Raw genomic sequence first — 20038 nt, forward strand, 5'->3', positions numbered from 1 at the left:
GGGGGTAGGGCTTGGGAGGGGAGGGGTGAGTCTGGAGGCTCAGGATGCAGGAGTGGGCCCCAGGCCTGGGGTCAGGGCTGATCTGGGGTGGTGCTGGGGGATCAGGGTGGGAGGGAAACTGCAGCACACAGTGTTGGGGACAGAGCCATGGCGGGCTGGAGCTGAGAGGGGAAGGGGACTGGGGGGGTGGGGGCTGTGAGGGAACTGGTCCATGAAGGGAAGGAGGGTTTGGGGATGGAGTTGTTAGGGGCCAGGACTATTAGAAAAAGGGACTTGAGTGGACAAGACTAGGAGGAAACTGGTCTGGGGATAAGGCTATGAGGGGACGTAGCCATGAAGGGGCCAGGTGTGCGGCGTGAGTAGGAACGGGGACAAGCCTGTGAGAAGACCCAGCCTTGAGGTAAATGAGTCTAAGCAGCTGGAGCTGTGAGCGGTGGGGCGGAAGGGCACTGAGGGTAGGGCTGTGAAGACAAGGGGGCCTGAAGGGAAGGGACTGCAAAGGGCAGCTTGGAGGGGAGGGTAGAACTCCCCTCTGGCCTTTAAAAGTTGGGGTTCCTATGTCTGTGAGGAAGCTGGGGAGGATGGTGTTGTGGGAAGGGGATCTGGTCCACCCACGTTCAGTCTGGCTGAGCAGGCCCATCTCCCGGTCCCACATCCTGGCTCATCTTATCTCATCCCCACAGTGTGGAGGGTGATGCCCCAGGCAGTGACCTGAGCACAGCAGTTGATAGTCCTGGGAGCCAACCCCCCTACCGGCTGAGCCAGCTGCCCCCCACCAGCAGCCACATGGGGGGCCCCCCAGCTGGGGTGGGCCTTCCCTGGGCTCAGCGAGCTCGCCTCCAGCCAGCCAGTGTCGCCCTGAGGAAGCAGGAGGAGGAGGAGATAAAGCGCTCCAAGGCCCTATCGGACAGCTATGAACTCTCCACGGACCTGCAGGACAAGAAGGTGCAGAGGAGATGGCTCTGGCTGGGAATGGGAGCTGGGAGCGGGAATGGGGGTGCAAGAGAACCAAGGGAGGGATCGGGATGTGGCATTTGAGGGTGGTATCCAGGGAGGGATAGGGAGCCTAGAATGGGAGACTAGCTCTAAGATCCTTCACCCTACTGGGGATTCACCCACTCATTCACCACCCATCCGCTGAGTCTCCTGTTCACTCAACAAACACCGACTGAGCTCCAAGCCTGCACTGGAGACATAAAGATGAATGAGACCCGGACCCAGTCCTCCAAAAATCTGTCAAATAGGAGAAACACACACATATCTTGACACTTTCAGAAGAGTGTGCTATACTATATCACATATATCACACAAGATATCATTTAGCTTAAAAAAAAGGTGGGGGGGGCACAAAATACCATGTACAGAAAAAAAAAAAAACCAAAAACCAAACCTGGAAGGACATATACCAAAATGTTAATGGTGGTTATTCCTAGGTATCGGGACTTCAGGCAAACCAATCTTCCTTCCTCTCTTTGTTCCTTCCTTCTTTCTTTCCCTCTCTCCCCACTCCCCCTCCCTTCCTTCCTCTCCATCTTCTTTCTCTCTCTTCCTCTTTCCTTTCCTCCTTCCGGCTCTCAATTTATTTCTTACTTTCTCTCCATTTTTGGCTTCTCTGGGTTTTCTTTCGAACTTTTTTTTTTTTTTTGAATAATGTACCTCTACTTCTTGTAAATAAGAAAGAAAACCACAACCCAGCCCCATGTGACAAGCGCTATCGAAGATTACAGTGAGGACACCACACAGAGCCCAGCCTGGCATGTCCAGGCAACTCTAGGCAGTTCGCTGTGACTGGGGGGGGGGGGGCGGTGGTGTGGTTGAGGCCCAGGGAGATGAATGAGGCTGGCGTGAGTTTCTGACCTTGCTCCCCTCGACCCTCCCCTGCTAGGTGGAAATGCTGGAGAGGAAGTATGGGGGCTCCTTCCTGAGCCGCAGGGCTGCCAGGACCATCCAGACGGCCTTTCGCCAGTACCGCATGAACAAGAACTTTGAGCGGCTCCGCAGCTCAGCCTCAGAGAGCCGCATGTCCCGCCGCATCATCCTTTCCAACATGAGGATGCAGTTCTCCTTCGAAGAGTACGAGAAGGCACAGAACCCCGCGTACTTCGAGGGCAAGCCTGCCTCGCTGGACGAGGGCGCCATGGCTGGTGCTCGGAGCCACCGGCTCGAACGAGGGCTCCCCTACGGAGGCTCCTGTGGAGGGGGCATCGATGGTGGCGGAAGCTCTGTCACCACATCCGGAGAGTTTTCTAATGACATCACAGAGCTCGAGGACTCCTTCTCCAAACAGGTCAGCATCCCTGCAAAGGGCCTTTCCTCCCCAACCCCATCCCCATGCGCTGGCTACTCCTCCCGCTCTTTACCTATATTCCATACCAAAAGGAGTTGCCTGGCAAGCATTTGAGGAGGGGCTGTGAGATCGATGAGAAAGATTTGGCCAGAGGAAAGGATCAGATCGTTAAAAGAAGCAAGTTAAAAATCTAGGTGTGGAGAACACATAAGAAAATTTACGTTCCCACTCTTTGGAACTTGATCCACTGTCAAGTTCAGGCCTAACTCACAAGTGATGAGCTCCTACTGTGTGCCAGGGGCTGGGTGTGCCTCATAACAGTCTGCAAGACCGGCGTGGGGGGGTGATGGTGGTGGTGGTGTTTTCCCAGCTTTACGGAGAAGGAGACTGAGGCCCCAAGTCCCTGAGAGGCGAAGTGACTGCTCCAAGCTGGAGTGGAACTCAGCTCTGTCTGGTTCCAAACTCTGTGCCCTTTCCCTTATACCGCACTCCTAGGGACCAGGCTCTGTGCTGGGTACCGTGACAGAGACAGATGAGAGCCTTCCAGGGTCCTTGTTCTTAAGGATCTACGAGGCCAGTAGGAAATGGCAGACGTGTGTGCGTGGCTGTCTCCTGAAATAGTGTGCTCCAAGCCATGAGAAAGGATCGGGGAGAATGGGGGAGAGGGGATCACAGTCTGGTGCAGAGATTGAGGAACCAGGCCTGGGGCCAGCTATCAGTGCTGTCCACATCCAATGGAGAAGTACATTAGTTACATGTATTAGTTACATTGCTGTGTAACAAATGACCCCAAAATTCAGTAGCTTAAAACTGAACTTAAAGACTGAGCTTAAGCAAGAAACATGTATTACTTCATACAGTTTCTGAGGGCCAGGAACCTGGGAGTGGCTTGGCTGGTGGTTCTGGCTCAGGGTCTCTCATGAGGCTCCAATCAGGCTGTAGGGTGGGACCACAGTCTCTGAAGACCTGACTGGGGCTGATGGGTCTGCTTCCAAACTCACTCACTTGACTACTGGCACGAGGATTCAGGTCCTCACCATGTGGGCATCTCCATAGGACTGCTCATGGTGTGGCTTCCCCCAGAGCAAGGGGTCTGAGAGAGAGAGAGAGAGAGAGAGAGAGAGCACGAGAGCAGAGTGAACAGGAGTGCTCAAGAAGGAAGCTGTAGTCTTTCATAACCTAATCTCGGAAGTGACATCCCATCCCTTCTGCCATATACTGTTGGTTCCACAGACCACGCCTGGGACAGTGTGGTACATAAGGGTGTAGATACCAAGAGGTAGGGATCATTAGAGACCAGTTTGGAGGCTGGATACCGCAGAGAAGCCGAGTTACCAGCCATGGTTTGGATTCTCACATAATAAATATTATGCATTTCCTAAGACAGAACCAGACGGAGGGCTCTGGGAGCCCGGAGGAAGCCGAGATTTGGGTTTACCCTGGGGGATGGCAGAGGCAAGAAATATGGATTGAATCAAGGAGGAGGTGGCATTTGGCTTGGGTCTATAGGGACATGAAGGAGGTATTGAGACATTTGAGAAGCGAACTTGGCACCATTACCCAGCTCCTGTGAGCTCACAATGGCTCCCTGGGAGTTGTTTCATATACTGCAGAGAACCTATGGAGGCGGGGGAGGGGACCCACTTCTTCTTGGCTGACCCATTAGGAAGATTCCCCCTTTTCCCCTCCCTCCCATCCTCCCTTCCTCCCTCCCTCCTCCCCTCCCTTTCCCCCTTCCTCATTCCCCCCCTTGCACCATCCCACCCTCCTTCCCTTCATCTTTCCTTCCTTTCTCTCCCTTTCCCCCTTCCCCTTTCCGCCCACACAGGTAAAGTCTCTGGCTGAATCCATTGATGAGGCCCTGAACTGCCACCCATCAGGGCCCATGTCTGAGGAGCCAGGGTCAGCCCAACTGGAGAAGCGGGAGTCAAAGGAACAGCAGGAGGACAGCTCGGCCACATCCTTCAGTGATCTTCCCCTCTACTTGGATGACCCAGTTCCCCCACCATCCCCTGAGCGACTGCCCAGCACAGAGCCCCCACCCCAGGGCCGGCCCGAGTTCTGGGCACCAGCCCCTCTCCCGCCAGTTCCTCCACCAGTGCCACCAGGGACCCGGGAAGATGGTGCCCGTGAGGAAGGCACTCGCAGGGGTCCTGGGTGCTTGGAGTGCCGGGATTTCCGGCTGCGGGCCGCCCACCTCCCCCTGCTTACCATTGAGCCTCCTAGTGACAGCTCCGTGGACCTGAGCGACCGCTCAGATCGCGGCTCTGTCCACCGCCAGCTGGTGTATGAGGCTGATGGCTGCAGCCCCCATGGGACCCTGAAGCACAAGGGGCCACCGGGCAGGGCCCCGATCCCACACCGCCACTACCCAGCCCCGGAGGGCCCAGCCCCAGCCCCGCCAGGGCCCCTGCCCCCAGCCCCCAACAGTGGCACCGGGCCCAGTGGTGTGGCTGGGGGTCGGAGGTTGGGGAAGTGCGAGGCAGCAGGCGAGAACTCTGATGGTGGAGATAATGAGAGCCTCGAGAGCTCCAGCAATTCCAACGAGACCATCAACTGCAGCTCTGGCTCCTCCTCGAGGGACAGCCTGAGGGAGCCTCCAGCCACAGGCCTGTGCAAGCAGACTTACCAGCGGGAGACGCGGCACAGCTGGGACTCGCCAGCCTTTAACAACGACGTGGTGCAGAGGCGGCATTACAGAATTGGCCTCAACCTGTTCAACAAGTACGTGCTCCCTCCCCTGCCTCCTCAGCCCTCCCTCCCCTGCTAGGGGCGTTCGGACCGCTGGGGCTGAACTCCAAGCAGAGGCCCTGCTTCCGCCGGCCGTCTTGTTTTGTGGACGGGCTTTCTCCCTGGCCTTTTCGGGGAAGAGGATGGGCAGCAGGGCGGCCGAAGAGAAAGCCCTCCCCACCACACACACATACACACACACACACACACACACGCGCGCGTGCACACAAGTACGCACACACACCCCTACCTCTGTCAGAGGCAGCTCTAGGCCTAATACTGCCTCTGACTGGCTGTGGGACTTTGGGCAAGAAGATTCCTTCTCCCCAGTTCGCTGTCTATAGGGATGGGTTCTGAACCTTGGTTCCCCCACATCCACTTTATGGTGGGGAGGCGATGTGAGGTATCAAGAGCCCTGCCCCGAGTCACAGGAGCCCTGGACCCCTAAACCGACTTCGGCCAAACTCTGTGTGCAGCTCTGGGCAAGGTGTGTTCCTTCCTTGGGCTTCGGGGCTTCCATCTATTGATTAGCAGGGTGTGTATATTTGAGGTGCTGGGGGCCCAAGGTGGGGTGCTGGAGTAGTCCGTGACCATGACCCAGCTCTTTCTAGATGCCTGGTCTTGTGCCAGGTGCTTAGGAGCCGGGTGGAAGTGTGACATTTGGTCAGAAAAGAATGAGAAAGCGAGTGGCCTGTGTCTTCATAGTCTAGTAGACACTGCTACCTGTATTTACTTCTCGAAATAGCTCAGGAAGGTGGGAAGTAGTGTCCCCATTTTAGAGAGAAGGAACTGAGGCTTGGAGAAGTAAAAGGAGTTGTCCTGAGTCATACAACTGGTAAGTAACGGACTTGTGACTCCGGTGGCACCAAAGTCTCTTCCAAATTCCAGTCTCGTGGGGGGGCCTCAGGCTCTGGGGTTCTGAATATGGGACAGTTCAGACCCGGATTTGGCCTCGTGGAAAGCAGGGCGTAACTTGTCGGTTGAACCACCCACAGAGGCTGGGTAATACCTTGTCTGGGCTCAATGTGGGATGCAGACAAAGTAACCTCTTTGCTTTCCTGTTTAGAGGGTCTGTGACCTGGAAAAAAGGGCGTAGCCTGGAGCTCAGGCCTTTTTCCCAGGAGTCCCCTGTGCCTGCTGGGAGTATGGAAGGCCCTGGCATAGAGCAGCCTCTCATTAGATCTTAATTTTCTTTCCATCATAGTGTGGCTCCCGGGAAGGAAGGAGTTGGGTTGAGGATACCTTGGAATTTGGAAGCTCTGTGAGAGTGGCTTCCTCTCCTTGGGCCTCAGTGTTCCCATCTGTGCCGTGAAGGGATTGGACCAAATTATATATTCAACTTCCTTGGTTCTCCGAGGCTATGGTTGGGCCCCAAATTAGTTCAAGCAGTGGGACAGACGGCCGAGTTCTTCTGAGGACAGTCATCTCATCTACCTCCCCTCTTTCTGCAGGAAGCCAGAGAAGGGCATCCAGTATCTGATTGAGCGGGGCTTCCTGTCAGACACACCGGTGGGAGTGGCTCACTTTATCCTGGAACGGAAAGGCCTGAGCCGGCAGATGATAGGGGAATTCCTAGGGAACCGGCAGAAGCAGTTCAACAGAGACGTGTTGGAGTGAGGACCCCAGGATGGGGAAGACTGGGCCAGGGATTCCTGGAAAACGAGGGCAGGAGGGAGGAAGTGGGCAGCTGGTCCTTTTCACTCCGATAAACCTTACAAAACAGGATGAAGAGATCTTCCTGCTCCCATACCCCTGTATACTTCAAAAAGGTTTGATCTCTCTTAGCCCTATCCCTAAAAGTCTTCTGGGTGGCCCTGCTTGTCCTCTGACCTGCTTTGGACCTCAGTTTTCCGAACTCTGAAAAGAGTGGGTCAATGGAAAGGACCCTTAGTAACATGTGTCTGGCCTTGATTTTTCTGGGGTGGATTCCATTTCAAACATTCCATCCTCGTAAGGATGCGAGGGCCATGGGTCCAGATTTTAGCAGTCTGGCCCTGGGGGCGTTTGTCCACTCGGGCAGGTCAGGGTAGGGCAGAGGTTTTTCTACAGAGGACTTGAGAGTGCCATACCTACTTCTTTGCTCCTCAGCTGTGTGGTGGATGAGATGGACTTCTCCTCCATGGATTTGGATGACGCACTCCGGAAGTTCCAATCCCACATCCGGGTTCAAGGCGAGGCCCAGAAAGTAGAGCGACTCATCGAAGCCTTCAGGTGTGCCTGTCTCCCACTCCCGAAGCTGCTTCCCTCCTTCCAGGGGGCTCTTCCCTCACCTCTCCGAGCCCCATACTTTCCTGACCAGAAAATGGCAATCGTAAGTCCTGTCTTGCCAGGCAGTTGTGCAGTTGTGAGGAACAGAGGTAGTGAGCCTAAAGCGTCCAGCTCAGCACCTGGGGTGGGCGTCCAACAGGTGACAAGAGCAGCTACAGCTAGTGCTTATCAACTACTCACCAGGTATCAGGTGCTGAGCTAGGCACTGTATACGATTATTTCGCCGAATACTCCCAACAACCCTACGAGGTAGGGGCTTTCATTATTATTCCCATGTTGCACGTAAGAAATCGGAAATTTAGAGAGGTTAAGTAACTTGCTCGGGCTCATACAGCAAGTAAGACGCGGAGCCAGGATTTGAACTCAGGTGTGTTTGCCTCCGTGCCCCAACACCCTTAGTTCTTCTCCTCTACTGTTCATGCTTTGGGGATCAGGCAGACCTGGATAGAAATCCTGGTTCCACCACGTCAGGGTAGGTAGCAGAGAAACAGAAGAATTGCCAAGAACCTGTTGCCCATAATGGCAGAAGGATTTGCCTTATAGTCAGAAAGATCTGGATTTTCATCTTGTCTTCGCCATTTGCCAGCTCTATTATCTCGGGCAGGTTACCTCTTCTCTTTGGGCCTCATTACTTCCTCTGTAAAATGGGGCTGCTAATCGCTACCTTGCAGGATTGTGATAGGATTACATGACACAACGTACCTAAGTCCCCTAGCAGAGCTCCATAAAAGGTAGTGGTTGTGATTTTTACATGCTAGTCTTGGGGAAACCGAAGGAAGAGGACATGCCCGAAAGGCTTGGGAATATTTCTTGGGGGAGAGGGTTGGGGGCACCAGACTGGGTTGTGGGGGGAGGGATGGTGGGTAGGTGAAGATCACTGGTGCCTGACCTTGGCCCTGATCCTGCCCTGCAGCCAGCGGTACTGTGTGTGTAACCCAGCCCTCGTGCGCCAGTTCCGGAACCCAGACACCATCTTCATCCTTGCTTTCGCTATCATCCTCCTCAATACCGACATGTACAGTCCCAGCGTCAAGGCTGAACGCAAGATGAAACTAGATGACTTCATCAAGAACCTGAGAGGTGACCCCAGACCTCCCTATCGGCTTGTCCCATCCTTCACCTGGGAAGGGAGAGTGGGCAGGGTGGGGGTGGGCTAGGGAAGGAGGGGGGAGATCACACAGGCTCCCTGGAAATGAGCCTGTGATGTTCTCTCATTTTCTGCCAAAGCTGCCACATTCCCCTATTAATTCACTCAAATATCGTTTGTCTGCTCATTCCTGCACCGAATACTGACCTAGTGGGTTCTGGGGTTATTACAGCAGTGAACGTGAGAGAGAAAAGCCCTGGTTCTTACAGAGCTTATACTAATCCACTCATTGACGCATCACTTTCTCTTTCCCACTCCTCTTTACTTATGCCCATAAAGGCTTATTTAATTATTCTCTGTACCCTTTCCTCCATCCATGCATTCACTTAGTCCCTTGACCAGCCAGCCAGCCAGCCAGCTGAGACTGAGTGCCTCCCGTGTGCCCGGCCCTGTGATGGGCACTAAGGACACCATGGCCCCTGCCCCAAGAGAGCTCGGGGACAGTCTGTTTGTGGGACAGACTGACTTAGAGGACCAGATACCCAACACAAGAGAAAAAGCGAATCGTGATGTCAGACGGGCCAAAAGTGCAGTCAGAGCTCAGAGGAGGGAGATCCCACCTCCAACACACTTCCTGAAGGAAGTAGCATTTTCATTTTAAGGTGGGCCTTGAAGGCATGGATAATGTGACAGAATAGTAATAGAGGAGGCTTACCTAGCGGTAAGAATACAAAGGCACAGAGGTAGGAAAAGGTGTTGGGAGAACAGTCAGGATGGGAAGGTCAGTGAGAATCAATATGTGAGGGCCTTGAATGCCGGGTGAAAGGTGTCACCTTGACGTTTTTTTCTTGGTTTATCGTATTGATGTCAAGCCCCGGCATCTCACCAAAGAGCAGCCTACGAAAAATGGCGCAGGCGTTAGGATTATTTAAACAGAAATGAACGAGGGAAATAGAATTGAGGAAAAACAAACAGATGAGACAAATTGGCTGACCGGCAGGCTGTGCGCGGTTGCTGGGCTCAAGCTCTTTGGCAGCTGAGGTAAAAAGGCGGTGTGAGGAAGGATGTTCTCTTAGCACCTGTCCAAGGAGGAGGCGTGGCATTCCCAAAGGAGAAAACATTTTCTCTAGCAGGAGGGTTAGAGGGAAGAGTGAGTGGGTTTCACTCAGCAGACAGTCAGGAGTGGAGAAGGATGGTAGACTTAGGAGGAGGGAGTTAGATCAGAGGCCATCTGGAGCTGTCTCCCAGAATCCTGCTATTAGTCATTCATTCATTCATTCATTCATTTCACCCATCCTCTCTCCCTCCCTCCTCCTCTCTCTGTATGTATGTGTGTGTGTGCACACATTCGTATATGTGCGTGCGCATATGTGCGCACATATATGTACATACATATGTGCTTACATGTGTATATGTGCGTACATATATGTGTATATATGTATTGTGTGTGTGTTTGGAGAGGCGGTACCTCTCCAAATATATATACATATATACACATATACATATATACAAATATATATACGTACGCATAAATGTATGTATGTACATGTATATGTATATATGTATTATATATGTGTGTTTCTTGCCCCTCCAATTATTAAATAAATAAGCAAACAAACAAACGAAATGAATACTTGTTCATACCCAGAAATTATGGAAATAGAGCAAATGAGAAAAAATTGTTTAATCATCCTGAATTCTGCCCCCTGTTGGCAACCGTGGTTGATATTTTGCTGTTTTCTAGTCTTTTTTTCCCTATGCATATGTAACTTTTTATACAGTTAAGATCATGCCAGGAATGTAATTTATTACCCTGCTCTTCCCACTTACCTTGCTACAGGAATTTTCTCATGCTTTTTGTAAACATCAAGTTTTGAATAGCTGTGAATTATTTTAAGTGGATACACTCAGCTTTAGTTAATTATGCCTCTATTGTGAGAACTTAGGTTGTTTCGAAGTTTTCCTGTAAGTAGCACTCGTACCTGAATCTTTGCACATATTTCTGAGTAATTCCTTAGAGCAGATTCCTAGAAAAAGAATCACGGAATATTTAGGCTTTTGCCAAGTTACCTTCCGAAACAGTTATGTTAATATACGTGCCCACTTCCCTGCCCCCTTATTAACACTGGATATATCATTTAACATTATTTTTGCTAGTTAGAAAGGCAAAGCTATCTGATTATTTTCATCACAGTGTGCTCTGAGTTGCCTAGAAAAAAATCCCCACACTGGGAAAGAAGGCAACTTGCTACTATCCAGTTGCTTGGCAAAGGACGCCTTTTCTGGCCCAGTCCTCCTGACCAGGGGACTGAGGGTGCCCGCTCCCTCCAGTCCTAGCCATTGTTTGCACTCCTGCCTCAGTGTGGGACATTGTGGAGAACCCCTGCCACCCACTCCCCACATCATGCAATATATCCCTGTGTCGCTCCCCTCCCCAGGGGTTGACAATGGTGAGGACATCCCCCGAGACCTCCTCGTGGGCATCTACCAGCGTATCCAGGGGCGTGAACTGCGAACCAATGATGACCATGTGTCCCAGGTGCAGGCCGTGGAGCGCATGATTGTGGGCAAGAAACCGGTGAGTGCCTTGGGAGGCTGCAGAGGGGACAGGGTTTGAGTCGGCTTCTGCCACTGAGTGATAGGTAAGTCAGTACCCCTCTCTGAGCCCCAGACTCCCCCCTCTGATGGAGTGGGTGATAATGCATTCCTCAGGGGTCGTGGTGCAGAGTGAGACCCTCTTGGCGGAATGAATCTAGCACACATCCTTCCCACCTGTGGTTTTGCCTCTCCATCCCAGGTGAGGAGCCAAGCTAATAGTTAGCTGATAACCAAAACCAAGAACACCCTCTGGTCTTGTAGTCAACAAACATTTACAGATGCCTTTCCACAGAGCCCAGCATTTCACTAGGGAGTAGGGACACAGATACGAATCAGACAGAGTCTCCATCCTTGGGGGCATTCACAGACTGGGAGTGGGGATGTCAGCCCAATACGTCTGCCTTATCGTCAGTCTAAGGGAGCAGCAAGGAGGGAGAGGTCATTTTCAGTCACTAGAACTGGGGTTTGGAGGAAGAGTGGAATATGGAACTGGGCAAGAAAGGTACTCCAGACAGAGAGAGCTCTACGGACAAAGGCAAGCCCAGGCCTCCGCTGCTCAGACTCCTCGTGTCAGAGTGACAGTGATACAGATCAGAGGTAGACTTCCTCTTGAGGTTGAATGATAAGGTGCCGGAGGCCCGAAGCTGGCGTGCTAGCCTTGCTGACTCCTATTTCCCCATGCCTGCCTAGGTCTTGTCTCTTCCCCACCGTCGACTGGTTTGCTGCTGTCAACTCTATGAGGTGCCAGATCCAAACCGCCCCCAGCGGCTAGGGTTGCATCAGCGGGAAGTCTTCCTCTTCAACGATCTCCTTGTGGTATGAGCACTGGGGCGGTGGGGGGCGGAAACGAAGGGGAGGTGGTGAGCTTGGACCCTGGGTCTGGGGTGAACCATGTTAACGTTGGCGGGTGGGGGCGTGGTGGGTGAGGTGCTTTGCCATGGTATCTGCGCAGTCTCGGATAAGGCACAGGCCCCCTCTGCCCCTCTTTTCCCTCTCGGATCCATTTGGAGGTGGCGACAGTGCCACAGGGGGAGAAAATGTGAGGACCAGGGGAGTTGACAGACATACAACCTGGGAAGCGGTAGGAAAAGTCCCTGTCCATCTCCGTAGCCCAGAGTGTTGGCTGGAAGGAGATGAACCTGTGACCCTGGGGTCACTCTGAAACCTTCGGGTGGTCAGGATGCTGGAAGTGAGTCTTAAAACCAAGCTCGTCACCACTGTAGACGTGCATCTTTTAGAGCTGGGACTCTTAAGGACCCTGCTGGTGGGAAGAGAATTTCAGGGTCTCCCGTCCAACCTCTTTCCCCGGGGCAAGAACCAGTTTCCTGCATGGCCCCCTGCTTGCATCACTGCGGAGACAGTTTCCTGGTTAGACAGCTCTGACTGATAGAAACTGTCTCCCAATGGGTTTCCTCTAACCATCTTCCCTGGGCCCTTGCAATCACAGAGAACAAGTGTTCTCCTGCTCTGAGACAGCTCCTCAGGGATTTGAGGACAGTGACCTGTCTCCCCACCACCACCCCACCCCCGTGGTCTTTTCTTCTTTAGAACAGCGTCTCTCAATCTCAACACTATTGACATTTGGGGCAGGATAACTCTTCTTTGTTGGGGGGGGGCGCTATCCTGTGCATTGGAGGACAGCATCCCTGGTCTCGACCTCCTAGATACTAGAAGCACTCCTTCAACCAAAACTGTTTCCAGACGTTGCTAGATGTCCCCCGGGGTTCAAAGTCACCCCTAGTTGAGAATTGCCGCTTTAGATGAAGCCCCTCCGATGCCTTCTCTAAGCCTCAATTTCCTCCTCTGTGAAGTGGGGCTAATCCCTATCTCATGGGGTTGTCATGAGAATGGAGTTAAGAAGTCAGATGTGGAATAGCCTAACCCAGAGGAGTGCCTGGCCCACACAGGTGCTGAGTAAATGTCTCACCACCTGTCACGCACTGACGCCTGTGTGTGTCCAGCCCCATGCTAGGCACTGGGTTCACAGAGATGAGTGAGACTCAGTCCTTGCTCTCGGGAGCTCACAGTCTGAAGGACTAAAAAAAAAAAAAAAAAAAAAAAAATGCTCTGCATAACCGTGTGCTGTAACTGTCCTGAAATGAAATACTTTACTTTTGAACACCACTTGGAGACTGTCTGAGGTGTTCACAGCCTATGGTGGTCAAATCCAGAGTGCCCAAGTCCTTGATAAAGACCTTGGGCTATTGAGAGGAAGACTCCTTAACTCTAGACATGGGTTCATTGGCATTTGCCATTGTTTGCTGGGTTCTTTGGGGGGGGATGGGGGGGGGGCAAGAAACACGAAAACCAGACTCCTCTTGGCGCTCCCGGTCCAGCAGGGGGCGACCACACCCTCAGAGTGCTCACCTAAAGCCTCATGGTGAAAGGCACCGAAGCAGCACTCTGGAAGCTCCCGGAAGGGAGCAGGGTGGGGGAGTCCGTGTGAGGTGTTAGATATAGAACGGGCTTTCTGGAGAGAACAGCATTCAGTTACTTCCTGTAAAAATCGTAAATGCCTGTTGTGCGTCGTCATTACATGAGGAACTTGCATTTTCTCCCGTCTCTCCCGTTCTGCTCCTCAAGCTTCAGTTCTTCCCAACTCGTGGGTATGTGTGTTTGTGTGTTTATGTCTGCTAGTGGCGGTGGGAGGGGAGGGTGGCTATGAGAAATAGGTGTCATGTGGAAATTCCCCACCCCAAACCCTGCCTCTTGTCTTTTTCCCGCCCCCTGCCAAAGGTCACCAAAATTTTCCAGAAGAAGAAGATCTTGGTGACGTACAGCTTCCGTCAGTCCTTTCCTCTCGTGGAAATGCACATGCAGCTCTTCCAGAATTCATGTGAGTCCCTTCTTGGATCCCAGCATCCCAAAAGTCTATGCCATGGCCCCTGTGCTCCTCCTTCATCCATACCAACCACCAGCTTTTTGGAGCCCTTTACAATGGGACTAAGGTCTCCAAAGCACCTACGTGGTCCTGGGATGCAGGGCAGGCTGGGGTGAAGTATAATTGGGGTCCATGCCCTGGGGAACTCGTGGTCTGGCCGAGAACCGCGGTGTGTATGTTTTCTGGTGGGCCGAAGAGATGGTGATCACGCTGCGCTTTGAAGGACTGAGCCAGAGGAGCTTTGTTGGGTGGCAGCAGAAGCAATGTGAGTAGAGGCAGAGGTGTGAAGGAAGGGGTTCGAGAGAGCAGCTCGAGTCCAGCTTGCCTTCGTATCTGGAGTATAGGGAGTAACGGGGCCATGACTACCAGGAGCTTGGGGGCTTCGGGGGGACAAAGGGGAGCCGCTAAAGATGCTTGAGCAGAGAGGAGGCTGGATCAGAGTTGGACAGTAGAAAAACCAATGCACGTGTGAGCCACTTGGCTTCAGTCCTGACAGAGGTGCCTGACCTCCCCCTTCCGCACAGATTACCAGTTTGGGATCAAGCTGCTGTCCGCAGTACCTGGCGGGGAACGCAAAGTCCTCATCATCTTCAATGCGCCCAGCCTCCAGGACCGGCTGCGCTTCACGTCCGACTTGCGCGAGTCCATTGCCGAGGTGCAGGAGATGGAGAAATACCGCGTGGAGTGTGAGTAGCCCAGCGGCGCCTCTTTCCCCTTTTCCTGACACAGCAGCCTGCAGACACCAAGAATCCTGTCCTCTGAGGATCTCAGAGTTGAGGGTTAGCTTGTCCAGCCTTCCTACCCTCATTCTAGGAACCTTTCAGTGACAAAGGGCTCATTACCTCTGAATGGCTGATTATTACTCCAGGCCCTAATTATGAACCAACTCTTCCTTCTATTGAAAGGCAGCAGGGAGAAGAATCAGGGTTCTGGAGGTAGGACTCCAGTTTCAGATCCCAGGTTTGCTACTCATTATTTAGGTAAACCGGGGCAAGTTGCCTGACTCCCAGAGCCCCAATTTCTTCATACATGACATTGGGAAGATGAAATCTCCTTCACAGAGTTGTGGCATTTCGATGAGGTAAGGTAGACAAGGTGTCCTCTTCCCACATTCCAGTTCCTGAGCTGAGTCCCCATCGCCCATCTTTCTGGCCCCCAGAGGGCCACATCAAGTCATTTTCAGCATATATAATGGGAAATAGAGATCACATCTCATTCCACTCGATGCCCTCCAAGTTTTCTCTTCTCCAGGCTAAGCAGTCACAGTTAAGTAACATGGTGTTGAGGAGAAAGAGACAGGCAGACACAGAGAGAGAAACTGAGGCAGTGGACAGCTGCTTGGTGAGCTCTTCAACGTCCCAGGGTCGACGCTACTCCTCAGCAAGGCAGGGTCACACATTTCAATTCACAAGATCCCTGAGACCCAGGAGAGGGGCGAGCATACCAAGATGAGGGGGAAGGCGATAGAAGTCTCCATGACCTCCTCGGAGAGGTGGGGGTGTAAAGAGGCTGGAGAATGCAGGCTTTGGACTCAGGCAGACCTGCTTCCAGAATATGGGCTCCCCCATTTCCAGCTGTATGACCTTGGGCAAGCTCTGTGACTTCTCAGGTTCTCAGTTTCTTCCTCTGAAAAATGTGGATGATAATACTTACCTCTGAACTGTTGTGAGATGGAGCGAGATCAAGTACGCACAGCTCCCAGCATACAGCTGGCACATAATAATAGAGGCTTCGATTCCTGTTGGTTTCCTGCTCCTGTACTTCCAGGAGCCCTGGACTGTGGAGCAAGATATCTGAGAACTGAGCGGACTTTGGAAGGATTGCCCTTTGCTGTAATCCACAAGGGCCTTCCTGCCCCTGCTGTGACCAGCAGCTGTGAAGCTCTGTTTTGAAGGGCAGGGGTGGGTTGGGAAGAGCAGACTGAGAGTGGGCAGGGGAGCCGGGAGCAAGAGGGAGCAAGGAGAACGAGAGGAAGGGGGGAGGAGCTGGAGGAGCGGGAAGAGCAAGCACCAGAGGAGGAACAGAGGGAAAACCCAACCAGGGGAGATGGCACAAAACGGGGCTGGGCGCTGTGGGGCGCTGTGGGGCGGGGGGGGGCGGGGGGGACTTCAGAGATGGAGCTGAGGTTTGGGGGGAGCGTGCTGCCTGTCCAGGGGGCAAAGCAGGAGGCCTGGGGAGAGAGCAGGCAAGGATGGGGAGGGCTCATGGAGGGCTGGGGTCAGTCAGGTGGCCTTTTACTCCTGTCCCTGACCTTCTGTCCCTGTCTCCCCCGCTACTACCCAGCGGAGCTAGAGAAGCAGAAAGGTATGATGCGGACTAACGCCTCACAGCCCGGAGGGGCCAAGGACTCAGTGAATGGCACACTGGCCCGCAGCAGCCTGGAGGACACGTATGGGGCAGGCGATGGGCTCAAACGGGGCGCGCTCAGCAGTTCCCTGCGAGACCTCTCTGACGCAGGCAAGTCTTCGGGGCCCCCGCCCTGGCTGGGGAGATGTGGGACCGGGTGTCCTCTCTGCCTCCTGTCACTGGCCGCCAGCCTTCCCTGCACCCGCCACACCTGCACGCACCCTGCCTTTATCCAGAGCCCTGGGCGTGGCACCACAGGGGGCCCGGGAGCCAGGTCAGATCAGGTGGAGCCCAGAGTCTGGGCCAGGGAGTGTGAAGTGGGGCCACAGTCTTAGCCCCTCTCTCTCGCTGCTCCACCTCTCCTCCTCTCTTTCCTCTTCTATCTCTCCAGCACCACCTCTCCTCCTTCTCCATCTTTTCCTCCTCTCACGCCTCCTCCTCCACCTCTCCTCCTCCCCACCTTCCCCTCTTCAACGGGGGAAAGGGGATAGGGGTGTCTGTCCCCGGGAGGGGCCCAGGCCTGGTGCCCAGCTCTGGAGCCCAGCAGGGTGGGGAGGGGGGTTGCTGCTCTGACGCTGGGCTCCTTGCTTGTGGGTGCAGGGAAGCGGGGGCGGCGTAACAGCGTGGGATCGCTGGACAGCACCATCGAAGTAAGTGCCAGCTCCTGCCCCACTCGCCCTCTGCATGAGCCCTGCCCTGCCACGGGGCCCCAGAGGAGGCGGGGACCTGTGGCTTCCCCTCTTCCCTGATGGGGACCTCGAGGCTGCCTCTCCCAGCCACCCACTCTCTCCATCTGTCCTCAACTCTGTCTGTCCTCACTCTGCCTGTCTCTCAGTCTGTCTTCCACTCTCCCTAGCCCCCTCTCAACCCCAGGGCCGACTCTGAGTAGAGATGCCCTTGGAGTTGGACCATGAGAAGCTCTCCCCTCCAAGTCCTGCTCTTTGAGCTGGAGCAAGTCACTCTGTGTCTCGGGGCCTGCAAAAGGGGGATGAGGAGGAGGTCCTACTGATTGTTTCTCTCCCAGCGGAGGCTCAGATGAGATAGTGGATGCGCCAGCAGAGCCCTGCAAGCTGGGGGGCTCCATGTACAAAGCACAGGACTGTTACTGGTTTTCATTACGCCCTGGGCGTTCCTGTCTCCCCAGCTCCAGCCCTCAGGGACCGGGTGGAGTTTAGGGTTGGGGGTTTAGGAAATCTTAGACTGGCCTGACTTTCCCCCCCCTTCCCCGCTTCCAGGGGTCTGTTATTAGCAGTCCACGCCCTCACCAGAGGATGCCACCTCCACCCCCACCCCCGCCGCCAGAGGAGTACAAGAGCCAGAGGCCCGTCTCCAACTCCTCATCCTTCCTGGGCTCCCTGTTTGGAAGCAAGCGGGGCAAGGGGCCCTTCCAGATGCCACCACCGCCAACGGGCCAGGCCTCTGCCTCCTCCTCATCTGCTTCTTCCACCCACCACCACCACCACCACCACCACCACGGTCACAGCCACGGTGGCCTGGGGGTGCTGCCTGACGGGCAGTCCAAGCTCCAGGCCCTGCATGCCCAATATTGCCAAGGACCAGGCCCTGCCCCGCCACCCTACCTCCCACCCCAGCAGCCCCCTCTTCCCCCACCTCCTCAGCAGCCCCCACCCCTGCCCCAGCTGGCCTCCATCCCACCACCGCCCGCCTCGGCCCCACCCGTGGGGCCACATCGCCACTTCCATGCCCACGGCCCAGTCCCAGGCCCCCAGCACTATACCTTGGGCCGGCCAGGCAGGGCCCCCCGACGGGGGGCTGGAGGACACCCTCAGTTTGCTCCACATGGCCGCCACCCCCTGCACCAGCCCACATCCCCATTGCCCCTGTACAGTCCTGCCCCCCAGCACCCTCCAGCCCACAAACAGGGCCCCAAGCACTTCATCTTCAGCCACCACCCACAGATGATGCCAGCAGCGGGGGCCACTGGGGGCCCTGGATCCCGGCCACCAGGGGGCTCCTACTCCCACCCTCACCACCCCCAGTCACCCTTGTCACCGCACTCCCCCATCCCACCCCATCCTTCCTACCCACCCCTGCCCCCACCCTCACCCCACACCCCACACTCGCCCCTGCCGCCCACCTCCCCCCATGGCCCACTGCACGCCTCTGGGCCCCCTGGCACGGCCAACCCACCCAGTGCGAACCCCAAGGCCAAGCCAAGCCGGATCAGCACCGTGGTCTGATGAACGGAGGGAGCGAGCTGGGGCCCAGGGAGGTCTGGGGAATCCACAAGAGATTCCCCGGTTTTTCCAAAATATATATACACATAGAGATGTCCTCCTCCCCACTTCCTCCCTGCCTCGGAACCTCTCCTCTAACCCCCAACAGGTGCCGTGGGGTTTCCTTCCAGATTCAAGGATCCTTGCCACTTGAAGCCTGGACACAGGGCTCTCAAGCTCTGGGGAGTGGTGAGGACCTTTTGGAGATCCTCGTCCTTTTTTTTTTATTTTTTTTCCTCTCTCCATCCCCCACCCCGACCCCCGCTCCCCAGAGGTGGCCTCAGACCTCTGGGCCAGTGTGGGCTCCCTGTCAGCTCTGGCTGGTAGAGAAGGGCAGGCAGGTGTCAGGAGCGGTGAGGGTGAAGGCTTCCCCAGAGCACCTCTAGCCACACGGGGCTAGGAGGGAGTTCTGTAGAGTTGTGGCCAAACCTCAGCTGGCTCGGCCCTCTCTCAGACCTCAGGGCCTGGCTAAATCCCTCCATGTGTCTCTCCACCTGCCAGAGGAACAGGGCTGTCGGTGCCCTCGGTGGGTGGGCCCCCACTAAGGCTGGCCCCCCAAAGGGGCAGTGCTTCCCCTCCAGAACCAGCCTCTGTCCTTTCTCCAGTGGGCCCCAGCCCATACCTCTTCAGCTTCAGGACCTTGCCTCTCACAGCAACGTTCTTACCCTGATCAAAGTCCAGACAAGTTTGGGGGGCGGGGGCTCAGGTCTGGGATGAGAAGGGCACTGCCCTCCCTCACCCATATTGCATGCCCCCCCCCCCATTCCCTTACACCTACCCCACCTACAACCGAAGACAATGCACTTTACAGATCTTCTTGCCCACATACACCTCGCTGGGGCAAGGGCACCCAGCATTAGCCCTGGGGAGAGAGGCTCCCAGAGGGCCACCATAAGCCCATGATGTCCTTCCTGAGGCAGATTGAAGCCATCAGAGCGGGGGCTGGGAGCCAGGATGCCTGAGTCCTTCTGTCCGTCAAAATCTCTGCTGCCTCTCCAGCCCCTTTACAGCCCTGTTTATTTATTATAAATATATTTTTTACAAGCCCCAGCTCCTCTTCTTGCCCCGCATACCCAGCTCCTTTCTCAGCTCCTGCCTCCCCCTCCCCCCCTCCACCGTGGGCTGCAGTACAGACAGACAGACCCTGGCTGTATGAAGGTCCAGGGACCCAGGGGCTTGGGGGCGGGGGAGGGCAGCAGCCGGAGGGGCTGTACGGAGAGGAGCTGGGGTTCAGGCATTGTCTTTTTTCCTCCTTGTATATAAGAATGTATATTTGATGCCTCATAAAAGACCTTGTGCTCACCTCCCGCCTCTGCCTCCTACTTATGCCCCCTCCCCCCCGGGGTGGAGCCCATGGAGAGAGAGGCCTTTAGCCCCGGGAGGTGAGGACTAAGGGTAGCAGCCAGGCACCTGTGTGGGTGAGATGCCTTGGTTGGGTGCGAGGTGGGGGAGGAGGGAGGTTTCCCCTTCTCAGCTCATTAACTCACTAACTGCCTGCCGGACCGCAGCAAGGGTGTGGGCTTTGGAGTTGAGCCAGTTCAAATCCTGGGACTTTCCCTCCTGAGGCATGCACACTTGGGAAAAGCACCCTCTCAGTCTCGGTT

At 54.9% G+C, this 20038-nt stretch overlaps 1 protein-coding gene across 6 annotated transcripts in view; it reads left to right on the forward strand.

Moving 5' to 3' along the window:
- IQSEC2 (IQ motif and Sec7 domain ArfGEF 2) overlaps positions 1 to 19736 on the forward strand; it is a 75708-nt gene extending 55972 nt beyond the window's left edge. For 4 of the 6 annotated variants that reach the window (XM_081808831.1, XM_081808832.1, XM_081808833.1 and 1 more), the window contains 13 exons: positions 684 to 945; positions 1886 to 2287; positions 4116 to 5011; positions 6469 to 6630; positions 7106 to 7228; positions 8199 to 8365; positions 10811 to 10950; positions 11661 to 11786; positions 13707 to 13806; positions 14376 to 14537; positions 16135 to 16308; positions 16798 to 16847; positions 17433 to 19736. In XM_081808831.1, coding sequence (XP_081664957.1) covers positions 684 to 945; positions 1886 to 2287; positions 4116 to 5011; positions 6469 to 6630; positions 7106 to 7228; positions 8199 to 8365; positions 10811 to 10950; positions 11661 to 11786; positions 13707 to 13806; positions 14376 to 14537; positions 16135 to 16308; positions 16798 to 16847; positions 17433 to 18398 — 3730 coding nt within the window. In that variant the 3' untranslated portion in view covers positions 18399 to 19736. The remainder of the gene's footprint in view (positions 1 to 683; positions 946 to 1885; positions 2288 to 4115; positions 5012 to 6468; positions 6631 to 7105; positions 7229 to 8198; positions 8366 to 10810; positions 10951 to 11660; positions 11787 to 13706; positions 13807 to 14375; positions 14538 to 16134; positions 16309 to 16797; positions 16848 to 17432) is intronic. The other 2 variants (XM_081808835.1, XM_081808836.1) reach the window with 2 other exon arrangements.
- The last annotated feature ends 302 nt before the right edge of the window (positions 19737 to 20038 follow it).

The sequence above is a fragment of the Leptonychotes weddellii genome, chromosome X (assembly GCF_054177405.1).
Source record: "Leptonychotes weddellii isolate Sample4059 chromosome X, ASM5417740v2, whole genome shotgun sequence".
NCBI classification, from domain to species: domain Eukaryota; kingdom Metazoa; phylum Chordata; class Mammalia; order Carnivora; family Phocidae; genus Leptonychotes; species Leptonychotes weddellii.